This window comes from Sander lucioperca, chromosome 24 (assembly GCF_008315115.2).
Source record: "Sander lucioperca isolate FBNREF2018 chromosome 24, SLUC_FBN_1.2, whole genome shotgun sequence".
Classification (NCBI taxonomy): domain Eukaryota; kingdom Metazoa; phylum Chordata; class Actinopteri; order Perciformes; family Percidae; genus Sander; species Sander lucioperca.
In genome coordinates, this window is record NC_050196.1 from 13,887,663 (window position 1) to 13,908,689 (window position 21,027).

The window sequence follows — 21,027 nt, forward strand, 5'->3', positions numbered from 1 at the left end:
TTAAACGAACTGGCCTGTCGCGAAAGATAATCCCTGTGAATAAAAAAATAAATAAATCACTGGATCCTCTTAAAAGAAGCTCAGCTAATGAAATCAATGCTCGCCATCTGGGACCATTTCATGTGTGACATACGCCTACAAAGAGGCCAGTTGGACCTGTGATGGTGAAACCATGGTAACAGGAAGTAGTACACTACTAGCCTAGGGAGGTGACACCATTGACACCCTCCACCTTCACATTGGTGCCTATTAGAGGGAGACATCACCAGAGATACTTTGGTGATGTCCAGGATCGAGGAAACTGTGAGCCATCACACATGCAGGGATCACCCAATTTTACGCTGATTGTCCTATGTCAGCTGTTGACATTTTCGCCCTCTAGCAAGCAGTGCTCCTTCTGGTAGGACTTTAATGACATGCCATGGTGCATGGAGGGTCTCTGAGGAGAGCTGTCCGCCTCTTTCTACTCAAATGTTCTCCATCTGTCCTCCCCCTCTGTCCTCCTGTGTCATCCCTCTGTTTAAAAACGTCAGTCTTAATAAATCAAGAAGTCAGGAACCAAGCTTTAAACAAAGTGCTAGTTGGATCATCGAACAGTGTCTAACCCTGCCTTCGGAACACGATTAATACATTTGCCTTTAGATATGGTCGGACGACATATCCTACGGAATACAAAATCTGCGATCACTGAGATATCTAGGCAACCAGCCAGCCAGCCAAATTAAAGGTCCTATGACATGCTGCTTTTTGGATGCTTTTTATAGGCCTTATGGTCCCCTAATGCTCTTTCTCAAAATTCAGCCTTGGTGCAGAATTACAGCCACTAGAGCCAGTCCCACAATGAGCTTTCCTTAGGACGTGCCAATTCTGTGTCTGTAGCTTTAAATGCTATTGAGGAGGAGAGAGGGGGGGGGCAAGGTGGAGGGTGGGGGTGTGGCCTTGACCAGCTTGCGGCCACGGTTGTAGCTCTATTTCCTCATGGGTGGGCAAAATTATCTGGGCAGCTGTGGGTGGCGGGCAAAGCAGAGAAAGGGGAGGTAACCTTTCCTCTTATGACGTCATAAAGGGAGGATTCCAGATCGGCCCATCTGAGCTTTAATTTTCTCAAAGGCGGAGCAGGATACCCACGGCTCGGTTTACACCTGTCGCCATTTCTAGCCACTGGGGGACCATAGGCAGGCTAGGGGAACTCATATTAATGTTAAAAAAACTCATAAAGTAAAATGTTCATGCCATGGGACCTTTAAACTAAATAAATATAATGTCTTAATCAGTGAACTTGACTTTAGGCAGTCAGGGTAGCTGTTTCCCCTGTTTCCAGTCTTCACGCTAAGCTAAGCTAGCCAGCATTATATCTAACAGACAAAAAAAAGCATAAAGTCAAAATTAGTTGTTAAAGACGATTAAAGACGATTGAATCCACCAGTGAGACTACTGTATCCCACTTGTTTCCTTCTAAGTACTAGTTAGAATGAACTGTTTAAGTGAAACTGCATTTAGTTTTGATTAGCGTACAAGTTTAGGATACTGTTTGGCAAATGTTCAAACTGCGCCTGTTGATTTTATTTAGTCATTTATTAAGCACATAAAGAGCTACTATCGTCTCTCCTGCACTCAACTACTTTGGACTCAAATAGCTCAGAAATGGCTCCGAGTGCTTTTGCTGGAGTTGCTGAAGCTACAGTAGCAGTTCAAATCGATAAGGTTTGCTGGTTCGATATCAGGTGTGACATTTTGGAGGAGAGAGGGTGCCTACCTCAACGCAATGTGCTCCTTAAATACTTTTAAGATCTTATTTTTGGATTGCTCTCTGTTCCTTTTCCCCTCCAGGTCTTTTTCTTTCAATTTAGAATGATATCTTTCAACCTTTCAATCTTTCTTTTTTGTGGTGAAACAGCTCCACGGGCTGCTTGAGTGCATCTTTAGCATGCTTGTTATCCTGATTGTCTTATGGTGGGCTTCTTTGCTCTTCTGTTTTTGAACCTCCTCACACCAAATTCCTCACACATCTATTCAGAGGCTTCACTGATCAGCAAAATCCATGTACTCAGTTCATTTAATGCCTATGTCAGTGTCTCTGGGGTAGCAATAGCTGGTGTACTGTATGGCGAGTGACTGAAGGGGCCTGCCAAGAAAAGAAGTCACTCACACATGACTCACTGTTTGGGTACTTCATTTTAAATCAAAGGGTTCTTCGTTGGCAAATGGTGCATACACGAGTGAATCCAAGCATGTGGACACAAACACTGTATTCACATATACAATTCAGCCACATACACACTCCCTCTGTCAGCTATTAGACTGAGTGCTTCTGGCTGTGAAAGCCGCCTTATGGGTTTGCTGGCATAACATACAAGTGGCTGCTCTCAAACATGACTCATGAGACTCTACAACAGTAAACAAATCACTGAGCTGACCGAGGCAACCAGTTGCTTTGGACTTATTCTCTTAACACGCCTGACCTTCTTCAAAGCAGTGAGCAGTCAATTCAAACTGTTACTTTGCAGGAAGAGCTGCACAGAATGTGTTGTTTGAGTTTGTTACTGGTCTGTATCACAAAGCAAGTCCACTTTAGTCTGGCTGTCTTAGAGTTAGTAAAGCTTGATAACCCAAAGAAAATCAACAGGACTTAACAACTCCTCCATGGAGCTTCCCATAACCGGAGCCCATAAGGTCTAGGTTCTGCCTTGTTCTACAAAGTAGAACGTTTTGGATATACTAAACTGCAGTAACAGAATAAGGGAGTAAAAGCTACCCTATTCTATATATGTGAACAGTGTGGAATCCTGTCGGCAAATTAAACGCAATTAAAGGGGCACTCCACAGATTTTACATCTCTAGCAGCTGTAAAGGTGGTGGACTCTGTTAAGTTTCCGGTGTCTTTATTTTGATATGCTTCCTCTATTTTATCTATTAATGGATTAGGTACCAGCAGGTTTTGGAAATATGTCTGTCTATGAATGCTTTATTTAATTCTTTGTGCATTCATTATACAGAAATCGACATCCATCCACTAAAGATTGCTCTGGTATAATATATATTATTATGGTTACTATAGAGAGTGTTATATTTAATGAAGTTTAAGCTATATCTATAGTAATGGATATGTAAATGAATGTTATGTATTTATGCCTGATTTCATGTGGAAGTTGTTGATTGGTGCACAAAAACAGTCACCTCCTACAAAAGATGGCTTCTCAGGATGTAACACCTTTTGCCTGAAAATGGATTACTACCAAAAGGTTGCCTACTATTAAACTTTATATATTTTTTGCAAGTTAGACAGTGTGCGGGAGTTTTCTTTGTAACTTTTGACCTGCTTGTCCCCCTCCGATGCACCTGTCTTACGTTGTAGATGTGCATAATATTGGTGTGTCCTCACTTCCTCCATCACTTTGTGGTACATAGCATCCTGTGCCCACACCAAACAAAGACTGGAACACAACGTACGAACAGCCAGGCAGCTCACAGGCCAGGAACAGGTGCCCGTGAGCGTTCCGGCTCACTGCCTCTTCAGAAAGCTCAGCGCAGTTTTTTCCCTAAAGCCATAACTCTCAACAACCCATCCTAGTTCCCTTCTTCATCCCCTGACCACCCACCATGCATCGTTGCCAACGCCCCAGGTTGGTTTACTAGTCATGCTGATTCCTACTCAGCTTAAAACAGTTGTATAATGTCTTCCGTGGCTCTGGAGAAGCATAAACAAGACTGAAAAAATGATAACAACAATGATAACAAAACTGAGTATGACAGGTATTCTATGTCTAGCTTCAAAATGTTATATTCATACATCAAAAGTTACGCGCAAGAAGCCAAACAATTTCATATATAGCTGAATATTTTAGCAAAATATACATTCATGTATACAAATTGTGTTGTTGCTTACTTGCTATATCTGTTTCAATAAAAGTTTTTGGAAAAAAATCATAGACTGCATCAATTCAATGCAAACTAAGGTTTTTGGCAGCTTATAGAAGAAATGCATCTTAAGGCACTTCTGCTTTGGCTTCAACACTCAGCTGTTGTGGTTGCAGCTGGCTGTATAGACACTGCAATGCCTCAATCTCTGGGGCTAAATCATTCAGGCTGTGTGAATAAATAGATGATTGAGTGATTGAATTAATGAGTGCCAGAGTGAGAGGCTTTGTTAATTATGTGAGTTAATTGTCACCTTGAAAGAGACAGCTACTGAGAGAAAAGAGATTTAAATGCACGGAAGGATCTAATAGGTTTTATCTGCAGTACAGCCCATTTGCTTTCATTAAAATGTAGTTCATATTTATCCATGTTATTTTGATGTGTTTGCCAATGTAATTAGTTTTTAAACATTTATCCACATTGATGTTTTAATTTAAATGTTGCAGTGTGAAGCTGAGGTTAAAATCACAAACAAAAGATGGATATGAAAATCTATTCTTTAAGGTAACAGGGATCCTGTGTGACTTCATCTTTTCTGCTGAATGCCAGGTGATTGATAGTAAGACATTCAATTTGGGCATAATGAAATAATAATTTAATTTAAAAGTGTCCCTTTACTCTCCATGTTTATGGTGATGGATCACCTATCACTGTGGAAGTTGCTTTGCGTGTTGTAGCTACAGGAGTGAGTGGCAGCAAATGAAACCAAACCTCCCACTATACTGTGCAGACAAACCAGGAATGACATAAACATCGGAGGGGGGAAAAAGGACTGCAGCCTTTAGCAGTGCTCCAGGAACCTGTTCATGTCAGCATGCTAACATGCTCACAATGCTAACATGCTGATGTTTAGCAGGTAAAACGTTCATCATGTTTACCTTCTTAGTTTAGTTTGTTAGCATGCTAATGTGCTAATTAGTAAGGGCGGGGGAAAAATTGATTCAGCATAGTATCGCAATATTTTCTTTCTCTTAATATATAATTTGCACGAGAATTTAACTTTTTGGTACTAGAAAAATAAAATCAATTGGTTTTTCAGTCCACTAGATGGTGCAGTTGAGGGTTTTTTTCTGGCGAGGTCAGCAGGGGAGACCATCAGCGTAAAAAGATACAAAGTTTTCCTTTGGGGACATAATTTAAAGTGCCCATATTATGAAAAAAACACTTTTTCTGGGATTTGCGGTGTTATTTTATGTCTCTGGTGCTTCCACACGCATACAAACTTGGAAAAAAAAACAAACATCCATGCTGTTTTGAGTGAGATACGGGTTTCTGAATGTCTTCTGCCTTCAGTCTCAAGGTGAGCTGTTCAAAATCGGCAGGGTTTTCTACATCAGTGGCAAAACACTGCTACAACACACTAGTTCACTATAATCTACAAAAGACTACTTACATGTCCCTGTTCTGCAGGTATTCCACGCAAAGTTGGAAGTGCGCCCGCGTTTAGAAGAAGTCTCCCAGCTAATCCTGCCTTGTGCTAACTGAAGTTGTAGAAACAAACAGCTAGCTGATGTGATCCTTACCTAGCTACTGCGCATGTGTGCCTCCCAACAAAGATGGGATAGAAGTGCGATGCCTCACTCTGTAGCTAAAACAAAGAGCTCAACACACAGGGTGAAAAGAGGAGCTGCAGCAATGTGCAGTACAACAAATATATGGTGTTTTTTGAAAATTAAACCATGTAAACCTATTCTGATATAACCTCTAAATACAATTGTGAACCTGAAATGAGCATAATATGGCCACTTTAAAACTGGAAAAACAGTGATAAATAAATGATAATATCATATCGTGGGGCCCCTGGTGATTTCCACCACTACTAATTAGCAATAAACGCAAGAGAGCAAGAGAGCGCTGAGGCTGATTAAGCCTTTGCAGGTATTTGCCAATAAAAGTATTTCACAAATCAAAATTTGGACCTGATGGTGGCAGTAGATGAAAAGTCAACAAATCAACAAAATCATTAGGATACATCCTATTGGAGTGATTGGTGATTGTACCAAATACTGTCTACAACTAGATGTTGAGATATTTCACTGAAACTCAACATTGACCTGCTGGTGGCGCTAGAAAATCACCAAAGTCAGTAGGACGTATCCTCTGGAGACAATGAGTGTCTGTGCAAATATTTCAGCCTGGACCAAAGTGGCCGGCCGACCCACCACCAGACCAACATCACCATCCCTAGAGCCATGCTGCTAGCATGGCTAAAAATACAGCAGCAAATCTGCAGCAGCATACACGTTGTATATGTTCTAAAATGTCTTTGCGGTCGGGTTTTTGTAGGACAAAAGAAGGCCTTTAAAGAATCATATCTTAGTTGAGTTCTAGGTTGTCCATTTTGACTGAAGACCCAGCAGTGTCGAATTGATAGGCTGTTTCCACCATTAAAGGATGCAAATCAGTCAGTGTGCTCAAGTCCTTTCTTTGTCTCTGAAGTTGCTGTCCATGATGAGAAGCACTTGAATCAGCTGCACATTGTTGGAAGAAGTGTGGAGAATCCATTTTCATCAGTAAGAATGTGTAGAAAATAAGCAGCCTGAAATACTGAAACATTAAAAACAGCCACTAATTGCGATTATTTTTCTGTGCTATTCCATTTGTCAGACGAGGTAAAAACGTCTGCAGCGCAACCATACATAGTCTCATAATGCCTGAATTTGGATCTTGAGGCTAATCGGTTGCCTTCTTCTATCACCCCTTCTTTGTTGGTGTTGTGCAATTGTGTGCATTGTTCATTTGAAGGTCTTCCCGGCTGTCATGCCATCCTTCTTTCCACTCCCTCTCTCTCTCTCTCTCTCTGTCGACTCTGGCAGCTGCTTTCTCTTCGCCAGTGTTTTTGTTTGCTCCGGGTGCCATAAGCATTCCCTTTTGCAATCCAGTAGAAGTATGAAAACAATTTTTTTTTTGGTTTTCAATCCTCTATCGACTGTCCTCATTACGACTAAACGGAGGCACATCAATATTTTAAGCACTCGTGGGTAAACAAGGGCGCCAAAAAGAGACATGGTCCAGAAACAGAAAGGTAGAAAAAGAAATATATTAGCCACAGGCCAGAAAATAAGACAGAATAGAGTGTCAAAGTACAGTACATGGACAGACAGAGAGGGCATGGTATAGTGCATGGAAAAGTCAAACAGGAAAAACAAATCTGATGAACAACAGAAAGAGAGTTATAGAGAGGTAGAGAAGGTGACTGTCGGAGGGAGAGTCTGGTTTGTAACAGTGATTTGAGATTGTCTACCTAGGCCAGCTGGGACAGAACGGATTAACTAAAGGCCAGACAGTCGCAGTGAAAAGCTAGGAGGCGGACAGTAGCAACAGAGAAGAGAGACAGGCGGAGGAAACAAAGGACATACATACAATAACAAAGCCCACAGGGATATGTGATTCACACTTATCATAACAGACAAACAGTGTTGCAACACAAGGTATATTTTCATACTATTGCCGGTCACAGCTTGTGCTGCATTTTCCACTCTGGTAGTTTTTTGAAACATAAAAATGTTCTCATCCCATGTCTTATGAAAAATGCTGTTTGCTGTTTCTTTGTGTACATGATGCAACATTTAGTCAGAGTTTTCCCTCAGCTGTATTTGTGGCTCTGTTCTGTCAAAACCCTTCTCCCTGTGTCTGTGGAGTGGCTTGTCCTCGCTATTTTTTATTCTGAGAGGTAAAATCTCTGTAAAATATTGTTTAAATGAATATTTTGTCTCAGGTGCTGTATTTAGGCATAGTCATACCAGAAATTGCTTGGTGACGCAGGAACTTTATGCGCAGGGCTACTGAAGTTGGTGAAATACTGTAACTCACCAGCTAACTCACTAGCCAGCTGGGCTAGTGCTATTAGTCACAAAATAGCTCTCAGAGATTATCTCCATTTTTCTCTCGACTGTTTTGTTTGCTCCACGAGCTAATAAGCAAATTTGTCTGCTCGTATGCTAAGCTTAGTTGCTAACGGGACAACATGTTTACACAGATAATTCAAACGACTAAATAAAGACTTAAATAAAAGTGGATGGTGCAACAATATTCGATGGCTTTGATATCTCCGGCTCTCAATCCAGGAAAATTTGTGGGGTCAAAGTTCAAAAAAATGAACTCGATGGGTAAAATTCTAGCCAATTTATTTTGCCCCCGTGAGTATATCCACTGCCACACACCTAACTGCTGTGATTCAATAGGCATGAATTGAATTGGCAGTGGAAATTCAACACAGATTTCAAATTAAAACCTCACACAGTCAAACTTGTATACTTAAGTTAACTATATAGACACGATAGACTTCACCTTCACATACTCAGCGGTTTGATCTCCACACATTTACACCTAGGATCCGCCCAATACAAACACAGCTGTCTTTGGCTGGCCTCTGAGCAGCCTCACTGGAGCAGTTGGAGGTTATTATGACTAAACCTGCTGCTATTTTTATCATAAGCACTCCTCATGGGGCAGCTTTGCTACAGGAACACCAGGGGGTAGTCCAGTATAGTGGCAACATGGATATGTATTTCCATTTTTTTCCAGCTTAATAAACACAGACATGAACATTAAATCTTAGTACAATCACCATGGTGCAACATACTAAAAATACAGCACTATAGGAGCAGGTGTGGGTAATCCTGCTAGTAGTCACTACATCACCAAGCTTTGAAAAGGCCTTGACAGTAAAAAGAGAATATCTGTCTACTCACTCACCAACCATACAAAACAGTGTTTTTCTGTAACTTCCATTTGGTGTCAAACTTCCAACCGTTGTAAGCAAGGATTTGAGTGCTTCATGCTTTTCTATAGGGTTAAGTGTTTTGCTCGGCGACACTCGCGGGATGGAAGCTGTTATAGGAGAGGAGAGTAAATTAGCTAACCCAACTGAGCCCATTTGCAAATGATAAAAATGACCCAGATCTAGTGAGCAGATAAATTAAAGCTTAACAGACGTCCAATGATTTTGGAGTTTGGCTGCAGAAACTCCCTGTGTGTATTGACTGCTGAAAAAATGAACAGGAAAACTAGCAGGCCATTAATGCAGGCTGAAGGTGTGCTCCTCCCTTATATGTAGATTTATGCAACAAACTTATATTAGTAGACATGTCTGTGTTTCACATCCATCAGAGATATATAAATGTTTGTTACACATGTATGGTTACTGATGTGGAGGGCAATTTACATTGACATATTGTAGCATTTGGTTCATTATAATGACATACTGCAAGTCAACTTGTATAAGAACATCCGTACATTTATGGTGACATACACAGCATTCACTAAATAAGTTAACTCGTGAACATGTAGGCTTGTAACAATTCCAAATTTTGAAATACTTGCGATTTACAATATAATTGTGTCTTTCAGTCAAATTTGAAAATATTTATTTATTTATTACTCTTCCAAACAAATGAAAGTTTTGAATGAATTCAAGGCTACATCTTTTGGTCATATCTGCTATGTGACCCAGATAATGTAATATCACAAATATACAGCCTATGAAGTAAACCACGCCTCTTTATTATCATAAAACATTGGATTTCTTTCTTCTTAAATTAACATAAAAATGACAATAGTACAGTATTATATAGTTTTCCGGACCTTAGCTTATGTAAGCAAATAATTGCGGTTAAACAAAGAAACTGTGATTATGTAAAACTAATTGCGATTAGACAATGATTTAATAATTGTTACAGGCCTATGAACATGGACTTGGTTAAAAGTTTTCTGAACCTATTAAATAAAAAAAGAATATTATATTGTCACTGAATATAGGATCCTGCTCATGTTGTGTATATAACGGTGGTCATAGTCTGCATTTAGAGCTCTTCATTCTGTATTCCGGGCCTTTCTCTCCTGTGTATCAGTGTTCTTAACGGGGGCTGAAATCTATGTGCTATGTGGGTGCTCGGCTCCAGGGAAAGAAAGTTGCGGGGAAAAGAGTAAATTGAGCAAAGGGTCAGTTTGTGCAGCCCTGAGGTGGGTCCTGATGAAGCCTGTAATTATTGAAACATGAGTATAATTTGTTAATCAGACTCTAACCTGCTTTACTTGCTAAAATATGAGCTCGTTTTTCATTTCGATTCCCTCTCATAACGGCTGATTCGCTCTGAATCTCCATCGCTCCCTATCCATCTTCATCCTCCGTGTTCTCTGCCTTCCCCTCCCATCCACTCTCCCAGTCTGCTCTTTCACAATATGGCCCTGTGCTCACTGAATGTAAATCAGATTTCAGTCTCTTTCATCAGGCTACGTGCTCTCTTAATGTTCAGTGAGCGATGCCAACATCGTCCAGGCACTACTATTTATACATGACCACTCTAAAGTGGTTTGGGATCCGGCTCTGTTTTCAGCCTCTCCAAATATACACTGAATCATGGACACTGACATCGGCTGACACACTGCATGCCTAGTCGATATTCTGGGGATTTAAGTCTATAAGTGTGCAAATGTGTAACACAAGCTCATGCAAGTGGACAAACATCACGTCACCTCAGCATACCGGTTCTACTGCTATGACTTTGTACCAGACTGAAATGTCTCAGCAGCTATTGGATGGATGGCCATGACATGTTGTGCGTTCAGATTCCTAGAGGATGAATACGTTGATAATCCCCTGACTTTTCTTTTAGTACCATCACAAGGTGGAGGTTTAAGGTTTACGGCTTGAAGTGAAATGTCTCCACAACTGTTGGATGGATTGCCATGAAATATGAAATGTGGGCTTTAGTTTACAGGTGTGTAATTTCCTTATAATTCCCAGGGAGTTTTTTTTTTTTTTTTAATAACTATGTATTTTGAAACCAACTATGGAGGACATTTTATTACCAAAATACAATATATAATATACATACTGTATACAATTGATTCCAATTATTTGCCAGGATAACGTTCCTTATAGTCAGTGGACAGCAGGTCAGCCAAAGATATAAAAATGTGAAATTTGTCTACAGGCAAGGATTCAACATATATGAAGAATAAAGTTGTTGTTTTGAAATGAAATTCCTTTCGTAATTAATTGCTACTCATGAACTCGACACAACTAATAAAACTGGGTTTTCAAAAAGATCCTAAGAAATTATAAGAAATTAAAAATAAAGCGTTACCAAACTTGGTACAAACATTCATGTTCCTCACAGGAATACTCATAATAACTTTGATGATCATAAATGTGTCCAATATTTTGGTTTATGACCAAATAACTGCAAAACTAAATGACATTCCCATTAGCCTCAGCTGTACTTGTTCCTCAGTACTCATTAGTTAGCACTGAACTGACATGAAGAACATGGTAAACATTATTTCTGCTAGGCATTAGCGTGTTAGCATGCTGACGTCAGCATTTATTTCAAGGAACGCTGTGCCTAAGTACACATGAAGACAAGCGTGGCCTTTTTTCATTAAACCTGGAGGAACTACTGCATCAAAGGTGGACTCATCAACAAATCGAGAGGAATGACAAACCAAACTTAAATTCAAATCGTGTACTTCCTGTCTGATGTTTAAAACCCTGCAAAATGTTTTAAAGATGGAGAAGCTTTTGTTTGCCGCTTCCAGTGGCGGAAGAAGTATTGAGATAATTTACTTAAGTAAAAGTACTAATACCACACTGTAAAAATACTTGTTTGCAAGTAAACGTCCTGCATTGAAAATGTTACTTATGTAAAAGTATCTAAGTATCATCACGAAAATGTACTTAAAGTATTAAAAGTAAAAGTACTCGATGCAGAAAAATCCTCACATTTTAGAAACTGGAAACGATCCCAACAGTTCTGTCAATCAACTAAATCAGTTAATCAGCTAAACAATAAGTTATATTGTTGGGTAGTTTAATTTATAATAAAACATCACACTGTATAAACTACATGTGTTTTGCAAAAATCTTAATTTATAAAGTAACCAGTGACTACAGTAAAGTTGTCAGATGAATGTAGTGGAGTAAAAAGTACAATATTTCTCTTTAAGATGTAGCAGAGTAGAAGTAGAAAGTGGCATGAAAAGAAAAGACTCAAGTAGTACAAGTACAAGTACAAGTACTTAAACATTTGTACTTAAGTACAGTACTGAAGTAAATGTACTTAGTTACATTCCACCACTGGCCGCTTCCATCTCTTAAAAGGAACCATGCAGTTTTTTTTTAGCCTAATTTACCTTAACTGAACAGCTTCAGAGTCATTGGAATGGTTATATGACTTTTTTCAAGTTGAATGGTGGTTGTCTCGCTCCCCCCTAGCGCCTGTGAGCAGAAAAAACACCCTTGCAACTTTGGGCTGGCGAGTCGCCGGCCTCAGCGTCAGGAAGTATCGCGTGATATCAGGTCTCGCGATGTAACGAGTTGCTTCACGGCGTTGCACACATACGCCTATTCGGGAACCGGCTAACAAGGTAGCGGTGGAGTTTTTCACACTATCGTCCTGGCTGAGCCGGCAAAAAAGAAGCAGAAAGCTAGGAAAGCATTGTCAGAGGAACAGAGAAAGAGGAAACGGCAGACTGACCGAGCGAGGACTCAGATGCAAGTAAAACATAGGAGCTGCCAAATATCTATTCCGAAGCTGTAGGGGGAGCTCTATAGAGAAACCTGCAAGCAAAAAGGGAGATAACAGTGAAGAAATGGCCAAAACTGCATAGCGCCTCTTTAATGCTAACACGGCACCATGATTTCCATCGTCGCTAACAGATTATATATATAATGAGACAACCAGGGCCTATTTCTACCAACAATGCAGAGAAACTGACAGCAGAAATGTTACTATGCAATCTGCTATATTATTAGATCAAGGTCAACAAAGGCACACAGCTTCTCAATGAAGCACTTTCTAAAATATTTACAAAAAGAAAAGCCCTGGATGAACATTGACAATTTAAAAGAAAGTACTCGTTTTTCTTCATCCGTGTCTTTATGCTGTTTTTCTCTGCTCCAGTCTGAAGGTTTTAATGATCGAGCTTTGATACATAGTGCCATAATAAATGATTGAAAAAGCAAGCCTTGAGGTCCTTGGCTAAATGTTGAACACATATGCTCTTGTAGGGGGTGGTGGTGGGGGGTGTGGGGTGTGTGGGTGTCAAACCGCGTTAGAGAAAAGAGTCACACAACAATCTGTATGGAAAAAGGCCCGCAGATATGCATTCATTACCGAGCTATGGGGAATGGATTAACATACGTACGTTAAAATGAATATGCACATGTTACCACGATACCTCTAGTAAAAAAAAGGGCTGTCTTAACAAGTATTGACAGCTACACAGAGGAGACTATTACGCATGTTTTAATAAGACAAATCCATAAACAAAGCAAATGCCAGGTAGGCAAATGAGTCATCTGAATGGGTCAAATGAAGCAGGGAGTTTCTGAGATGTGTTTTGGCAGACATCGTCACAGTGCAACTATTCTCAGAGCCAAGGCGGCGAGCAACAAGTCATCATCACACAACAGAGCAGCAATGCGTCACCCGCGCGGCTCCTCTGCCAGCTCCATTAAAAGATTTGAATCTGTGAAAGTGAGACGAAAGAGATGCCTGGTAAAAGTTAATGGAATTTTTACGAGCTCAATGGACTTGATGAGGACGCCCGTGTCCTCATCAAGTCTGGATCAATTTCTTTGCAGACACATTGTGGCTTTTGGTTTATTTAACGTTTAATGAAGTGCGTTTAGGAACAGTGGTGTATATTGATTGATTTTCTTTTATATACAGTGCTGCTCATAAGTATTCATACCCATGGTCAAGTTGACTAAAAAGAGGAATAAAAAAATCATCTTTTGGAAATTGATCTTAATGCCTTAATTAAAAAAATGAGGAAAAATCCGAACTTTTAAGGACACCAATTTTTTTTGTGAATTAATAATGTATTGTAAATAAATAAATGTTCTTACTTAAAATACAGGGGCCATAATTATACATACCCCTATGTTAAATTCCCATAGAGGAAGGCAGATTTTTATTTTTAAAGGCCAGTTATTTCATGTATACACGATACTATGCATCCTGATAAAGTTCCCTTGGCCTTTGGTAGCCCCACATCATCACATACCTTTCACCATACCTAGAGATTGGCATGGTTTTATTTCAGTTAGTCTAATAGCTGGTTTGATTTGCATTGATATGGATCTTATCTCAGCTAGCTATTAGGCTAACTGAAATAAAACCATGCCAATCTCTAGGTATGGTGAAGGGTATGTGATGATCTGGGGCTATTTTAATTCCAAAGGCCAAGGGAACTTTATCAGGATGCATAGTATCCTGGATCCATGAAATAACTGGCCTTTAAAAATAAAAATCTGCCTTCCTCTATGGGAATTTAACATTTATTTATTTACAATACATTATTCATTCACAAAACAAATTGGTGTCCTTAAAGGTCGGATTTTTCCTCATTTTTTAAATTAAGGCATTAAGATCAATTTCCAAAAGATGATTTTTTTATTCCTTTTTTTAGTCAACTTTAGCATGGGTATGAATACTTATGAGCAGCACTGTATATATATATATATATATATATATATATATATATATATATATATATATATACAAATAGTTTTTTTCTTAGCCAAAAGGCTGTCATTCTCTTTTTTCAGCATGTCATTTGACACTTTAAAGTGAGATTTTCCAACATGGCAAAAGTGAGTCACTCTTTGCTTAAAAGCTGGAGAAAGGTGACTGAAAAAAAAAAGTTATAGAAAGAAACTACTTTCTTTGGTGTCTTTTAAATTGAATACTGCCTTCTTAACGTTAGCCTTTTGTTGAGAGAATAATATGAAAGCTCTATAGAGAAAATGCACTTACAAGAAGAAAATGACAAGTATATGTTCAGTCTATTGAGTGACACATAAAAAAACAAGAGTGAGTTATGGACAGTGATGATACAAGTTATGAAAATAAACCAAGGCAACATTCCAAACCTCTAGTGCCACCATCTGAATTTATGTCGACACCTCATTCGGAGTGCACACACGAGATGAGCTCCGCCTAAAAAAGTTCCCCTCTCCCTACTTAACCATGTTATCCTGTTAGCCATGTGTGACGCGCTTTATCCCATAGTATGAAATCCTTTTAAATGATTTGATGATGTGTTAAATTTACCAAACACATCAGAATTAGATTTTACGCAAATCATGATAATCCGACTGCCTCAGACACAAGAGAAAAGACAGTTTAAGATACCTTCAGGCGTTAGAAATGAACCCAATTAACACCAGGTGATTAGTAATGGGCTCACCGTGATAAACTCCTGATTAAGAGCACAACATTGATCCTCCTTTTCATAGACTTTTGGTTTATAGTGGCTGTTTTTGACACTCTCTAAATCTCACAGATGCTACGCTGCCACCCACTGGCCAACAGCGGCCATCACAACATGAATGAATGCCATGTCAGGTCATTTAAGTTATGTAACTAATAATTTATGCCTGAACATTTTGTTAATGAGCTAGTACAGAATAATGAAAAGCTTTCTCAAGTTCACCATTCCGGCCTATTTTTGTGCATGCATGTTAATTACTGACACTGCACCGTGTGAGCATGTATGTGTGCTTCTGAGAATTCTAGCCCCCCTGCATGATGGGTATTGACACCATGGCACAGTGTCACCTCATCTGTCTCATGCGTGTTCATCACTATGTGTGTATTGTTCCCTGTGTGCACAGTTATGACCAGGAGGTCAGACAGATGTTGTAAGCACAAGCCAGTGTCCCTGGAGGATCGGCCTGCTACACAAGCGGAAAAACAAGCTTTTGCACTCAGTATAAACCGTTGCATCACGACACATCTTACGGACTGTCCTCTCTCCCACTGAGGATTTTGGCCACATCATTGTTACAGCTATCCGTCCAATGACATTGCACCGTTTAAATAAATGAAATGGGGCCACAGAAAGAAAAAATACAGAGCATCATCAAATATTAAATTCAGCCTCACAGATGAGTTGGAGACAAGGTCATGTTTTATAACCAGCCGGCTGCAGAGCTGTAGTCCTCTCCTCTAACTGGGAATCTGGGAACACTGCCCACACGCTCCATTAACTCCATTCTTTTCCAAGAAAAGATAAGAATAAGCACTCAAGATACAATGCCAAGATACAGCATGTGGTCCGATGCCAGCATGTGACATGCAGACATTTTTGACCAGCCTACCACATATGGCAAAAATATATGATAAAGGTCATTTCATAATTTTCGTTTTCTGGCAATTCAATTAAAAAATAATAACCATATGGTAAAGCCTATTTTTGTATACTACAGAGTGAAGTACTTATTGAGTATTTTCTTATTGAGTATTTTCTCATTTCATTAAGAACTTTAGTGCAAAATGAACATAACATGCAAGGATCACAATGTAAAGCGTTGTGCAAATGACGTAAATATTGCCTTAGCGCAGTTCACTATCACTATAGAAACGACTTAGAAAAATATATATGATAGACATTTATAAATTACTTGGATAATATATATATATATATATATATATATATATATATATATATATATATATATATATATATATATATATATATATATATATATAAGACGTGGATCTGAAGGAAGTGATTGTAAAGTCAATAAGCTTTTCAATGTCAACAGGAAAAATTCAAAGGGAATTATTCAACAAATTCTCACTTTCCCAAAAGGATGATATTATCAGAATTAATGCTGGGATGAGATGACTAAAGGCCGTTTTATGCTTCTGTGTCGAATCAATGGCGTACCCCCGCAGACCCGTCTGCGTCCATGCCGGACCCTACGTCGTAGCCTGACGTGCACCTCTCGAAAAATGTAACTACACGTTGCAGCGACGCACGTCGCTCGGCCGTGGCTAGGTAGCGTTGCATTTCCCCCGACTCATTTCCTGGCTCTCCTTCTCCATAAACAACATGAAATCAAGGAGAGGGTTAACTTCTCCTGCTTACAGATCTCCCACAGTGGTCAGAAAGAACAGGGGAGACACTTTGTTTCTCTCACTATGACTCTAGAGTCGCTATTCACTCCGAAGATAATCGCGTCACTCTCTCACTTCTCCCTCGCTCTGCCACACTCCCCACACACACACACATGCCGGCTCCACGCACACACCAGCGCACAAGTATAAACACCACTTATGTAGGCTACGGCGAAAGCTCTGCATGGAGCCTCCGCAGAACCATAAAACGGCCTTAACGCTCATACATACTGGATAGGTAAAGTAGACTCTAGACTAAATATATGTTAAACATAAGCTTTTAAAAAGCGAGATTAAACAGAAACAAACACCACTATACAGATAAAATCCGTAACAAAAACAGCATCAGTCGTTGCCTAGCAATGATATACATTTATATATCATGTCTGGTTGCTCCACTCCCAGTCTGTAAAATGATCACCTAAAGCTACAATAATTGACTATTTGGCTGTTTGGGGGCAGCAGAAACAAGCTGTAAACACAACACTGATATATTATCACCTTTTAAGTTACACATCCAGCAGATACGCAGCAACATCAACATTCATTATGTGTCCACCTGATGAATATGAGTCCAATATTCACTCTCCTTTTAGCTCTGTATTTAATCTGAGGAAGAAGAAAAAAAGAATCTGGCTCTTTAGCTGCTAAATGCTCCACTATGTTCACCAGCTAGTCGCTAACTGTGCCTGTCTGGTGTTTGGTGCTGAGCAGGTAGGGTACTGTGTGTTTTTACAGCTGCCTGTTGTGACTGGAAATAACGCTGATGATAGCAGTATGAGTGAACTAAATTGGTAAAGGTGCCAAAAAAACAATGAGCTGAAATATGCTTAAACACTCTGTAGAGCTGAGTCTGTTATTAAATATCTGTAGGTTTGTCACTCCGAGTGAGCGCTTTCACATTACACAGTCATTTGATCCATTGTTAATATGAGAGTATTTACAATAGCCGCTTTAATGGGTCAAACACTTTCAACAAAGAAAGACTGATAACACTGAAGCACACACATGGCTCAGTGACACATTGTCAAAAGGCTGAGAAAAATTATTCTAATGGTGAGCCGAAGACTTTTAAGTTTTAAACATAACTAATGGTCAATGAGATACTAGGATGTAGAACAGCCATAATAAAACCAAAGTGGAGCTCTTATCTTTTGAGATTGTTATGGCTCATACCACAGCAGTCCAAACAAACATCTGACGACTAAATAAGCATACATTAGCCTTCACAGATGCTATCTTTGACCCTTTGCTTTAGTGATGTGGATCATTAACCACAGTCATCTGTAAAATGCTTCTAAGGAGCCAGATGTGATTTGATCAACATATCCACGGTTCTCTCTACTCTGTCTCTGGCCTGACGGAGAAACTTTGCACTGCTTCCAGCAGCAGCCAACATACCAATTACAGGGTTATTTTTAAAATCCTGCTTAACCATAAAGCCCCCCCAAAATAGGTCTTAAATAACAGGGTGTCGAATATCAGCAACCCAGTGGCACTGCACAGATGCAGCCAGTGTGTATCTGTACCATCAGTCGGCACTGGCACACACTGAGAACCACATTCCCCATAATGCATTGGCTTGTGTGGATTTTGTTTTAAGAGTCTGGATACTATAAAAAAAAAAGAGAGGTTTCCACGCACAAGCTTTAGAGCTCACTGTCCTTGGAACATTTTGAGAGGTTAGATTCGATGTCACAACCACATTAGGAGCAAAAAGTAGGTCATCTGGGCCTTTTAGTCTCACTGTCAGACATTTGGTAAATGGGAGGTTTTCTGATAATGACCCGCTTTACTTACACTTAGATTTTCCTCTCAGAGAAGCCAGTTGAGATGGAAAAACAAAGCGGGGAGAGAGAAGGCCACCCTCCTCTCTGGCAACAGAGACGTGTACTCTAAGCATTTTTTTCCATCAACGAAATGACGGAAAACCCCAAATTGCCAGCAAGTGAATCATATCGCAGCACATGGAGAGATAAGCAAGATCCTGTTTTGTATTCCCAGATAAATCTAAAAATAAGTCAACATGTAGGGTCAAACAATATTGCCCTCAACAGAGTCAATGCACAAAGAGGGAAACTACAGCTTACAACAGTGCAATGTAGTGTACAGTTTCACCACCCAGAAACTAGATGTCACCACTGCTGACTTCACTTTCCAGGTTTCTTTAAAAGGTTGCAATAGCTTTTCTATTTGTTGCATCAAACCCATCCATCTTATCTGACGTGGGCATGGCAGTTACCTAATGCTCAATTTATCAGGAGAAAAGTGGAATTTCATTGCATAAAAATGTACAGTTCACACCAAAAAATAAAAACAAATGAAAATACAGTGGTAGTTACTTACTGTGTTTGCCACAGCTGGCTTCTCAAACATCCTCTTCAGGTTATCGAGTGGGATGTCAAACCTCTCAATCCTCTTAGCAGCCTGCAGGTCCTCTTTGAGCACAGGATCGTCTGATGCCTCTACCTGAAGCCCAGAGGGACTATGGGAAACGAAGCCCGAGGTCGCTGACACTGCGCTCGCCACCTCCTCGCCATTTCCTGATTGAATTTCCATTGTTGCAGAGAAACTGTATCTCACCCCCCTTTTCCCCTTCAGGCTGGTGCTTGCAGAGGAAGTCTATTGTGTGGAGGTGAATCAGGAAGGGTGAGGAAGTGAGGGAGCGAAAGAGGGAGTTATGAGAGGGTGAGGAATAGAGATGGAGATGCAGGAGTTACTGGGGTTCCTCTCTGTCTGGGAGGCTCGCTGGGTTGTGCAGGCACTCCGAGTGGCTGGAGGAAAGAGGAGGAGAAAAGAAAAGTTCACAGGGGAAGTTTTTTCCCTCTCTCCCCTGCCCTGCAATTACTCATACATACACAGAAGCCTATGTAAACCCACATGTGGGCTCAGAAAAGCAAATTGAGATATGTAAGAACAGGACGACGGAGTGACGACAAAGGGAAGGAGAAAGAGAGTGTGGCTGCCAGAGAAAATAGGAGGAAAGAGGAGGGAGACATTTCTGTAAAGGTTAACCCTAATGCTTTGGGTCCTCTTTAACACCTCTAAAACATACTTGTATTTTACTTGACCCTTTCAATTTTATGCTATTTCATACTTCTTCTCCACTACAACTTAGAACAATATTGTACTTTTTACTCCACCACAATAATTAACATTTACACGATTCAAATTTTACATACAAAATATATGTTCACTAATACAGTATGACACGCTATTATAAATTAAAACCACCCAACAGGATATAAAGTGCGTGAAATTAAATCTACTGTCAATTCCGTCTGCTAGCAAACAACAGAGAAATGCCTAGAAGCTGCTGTGTGGTGGGATGCACTACCAACATGGTAAAGAACCCATAGCTAAGTTTTTACAAGATGCCAAACTAAAAAAACGGAGCTTTTAAGAAGACAAAAGTGGATACAGGCAATATGACTTGAGGCATCAGCAGGAACAATGGGGAAAGTGTGGATTCCTGAAACTTAGTATGCTTAACTTTAAGTGTGCACTGACATTTATCATTAAATATTATTTTTTGCACATATTAGACATTAAGGACTGTAGGACCCAAACAAACTGAGGAAGCAAATCCAGCATCAACAAACCACAAAGTTAATGGCTGGCAATAATAAAATCTGATTTCAATTCTGCTGAACTGCTTATAAGTGAACATCTGCAGGCATTCAGGAAACAGATTAACAGCTTTTTGCCTCACCCATCCTCCCTTCAACACCAGATCTAGGGCGTGTAGGAAAGCTCATTATTCCTGAACAAATCAAGGAAGGCCCACAACAACTAACCCTGCTGGCCTGCCCTGCATCCATGATGGGGGATATATTGTTCATTTTTCACTAGCCACACCAACGCTTCCCAGGGAGTGTTTTCCTGCACTGTCCTGGAAAGAAAAGGGAAATTAACACGTTAACTCGGCTTCCTATGTGACTTATATTTCAGCTGTCATCCTGTCATGTTTAAAGTAGGGGCTGCACAATATATGTTTTAATTTTTTTTTTTATTGTTTTTGCAATATCAACTGGCACAATACACACATTGCCGAAGGCTGTAACATATCGCGATAGCGACTCTGAGATTTCTTTGTGTTAGTTGTAAGAAAATATCAGTAGAAAACTGCACATTATAATGCAAGTCATTATTTTTTTATAGTGCATTTTATATTCAATGTTCAATTAAAAGTATG

General features: G+C 39.8%; 1 protein-coding gene across 2 annotated transcripts in view; it reads right to left on the minus strand.

Annotated features, from left to right (window-relative positions):
- xirp2a (xin actin binding repeat containing 2a) overlaps positions 1 to 20,735 on the minus strand; it is a 51,063-nt gene extending 30,328 nt beyond the window's left edge. The window contains exons 1-2 of one of the 2 annotated variants that reach the window (XM_031291563.1): positions 20,630 to 20,733; positions 19,179 to 19,606 (exon numbers count right to left, since the gene is read on the minus strand). In XM_031291563.1, the coding sequence (XP_031147423.1) occupies positions 19,179 to 19,391 (213 nt within the window). In that variant the 5' untranslated portion in view covers positions 19,392 to 19,606; positions 20,630 to 20,733. Of the gene's footprint in view, positions 1 to 19,178; positions 19,607 to 20,629 lie in introns of both variants that reach the window. The other variant, XM_031291564.1, reaches the window with a different exon arrangement.
- Positions 20,736 to 21,027: the final 292 nt, after the last annotated feature.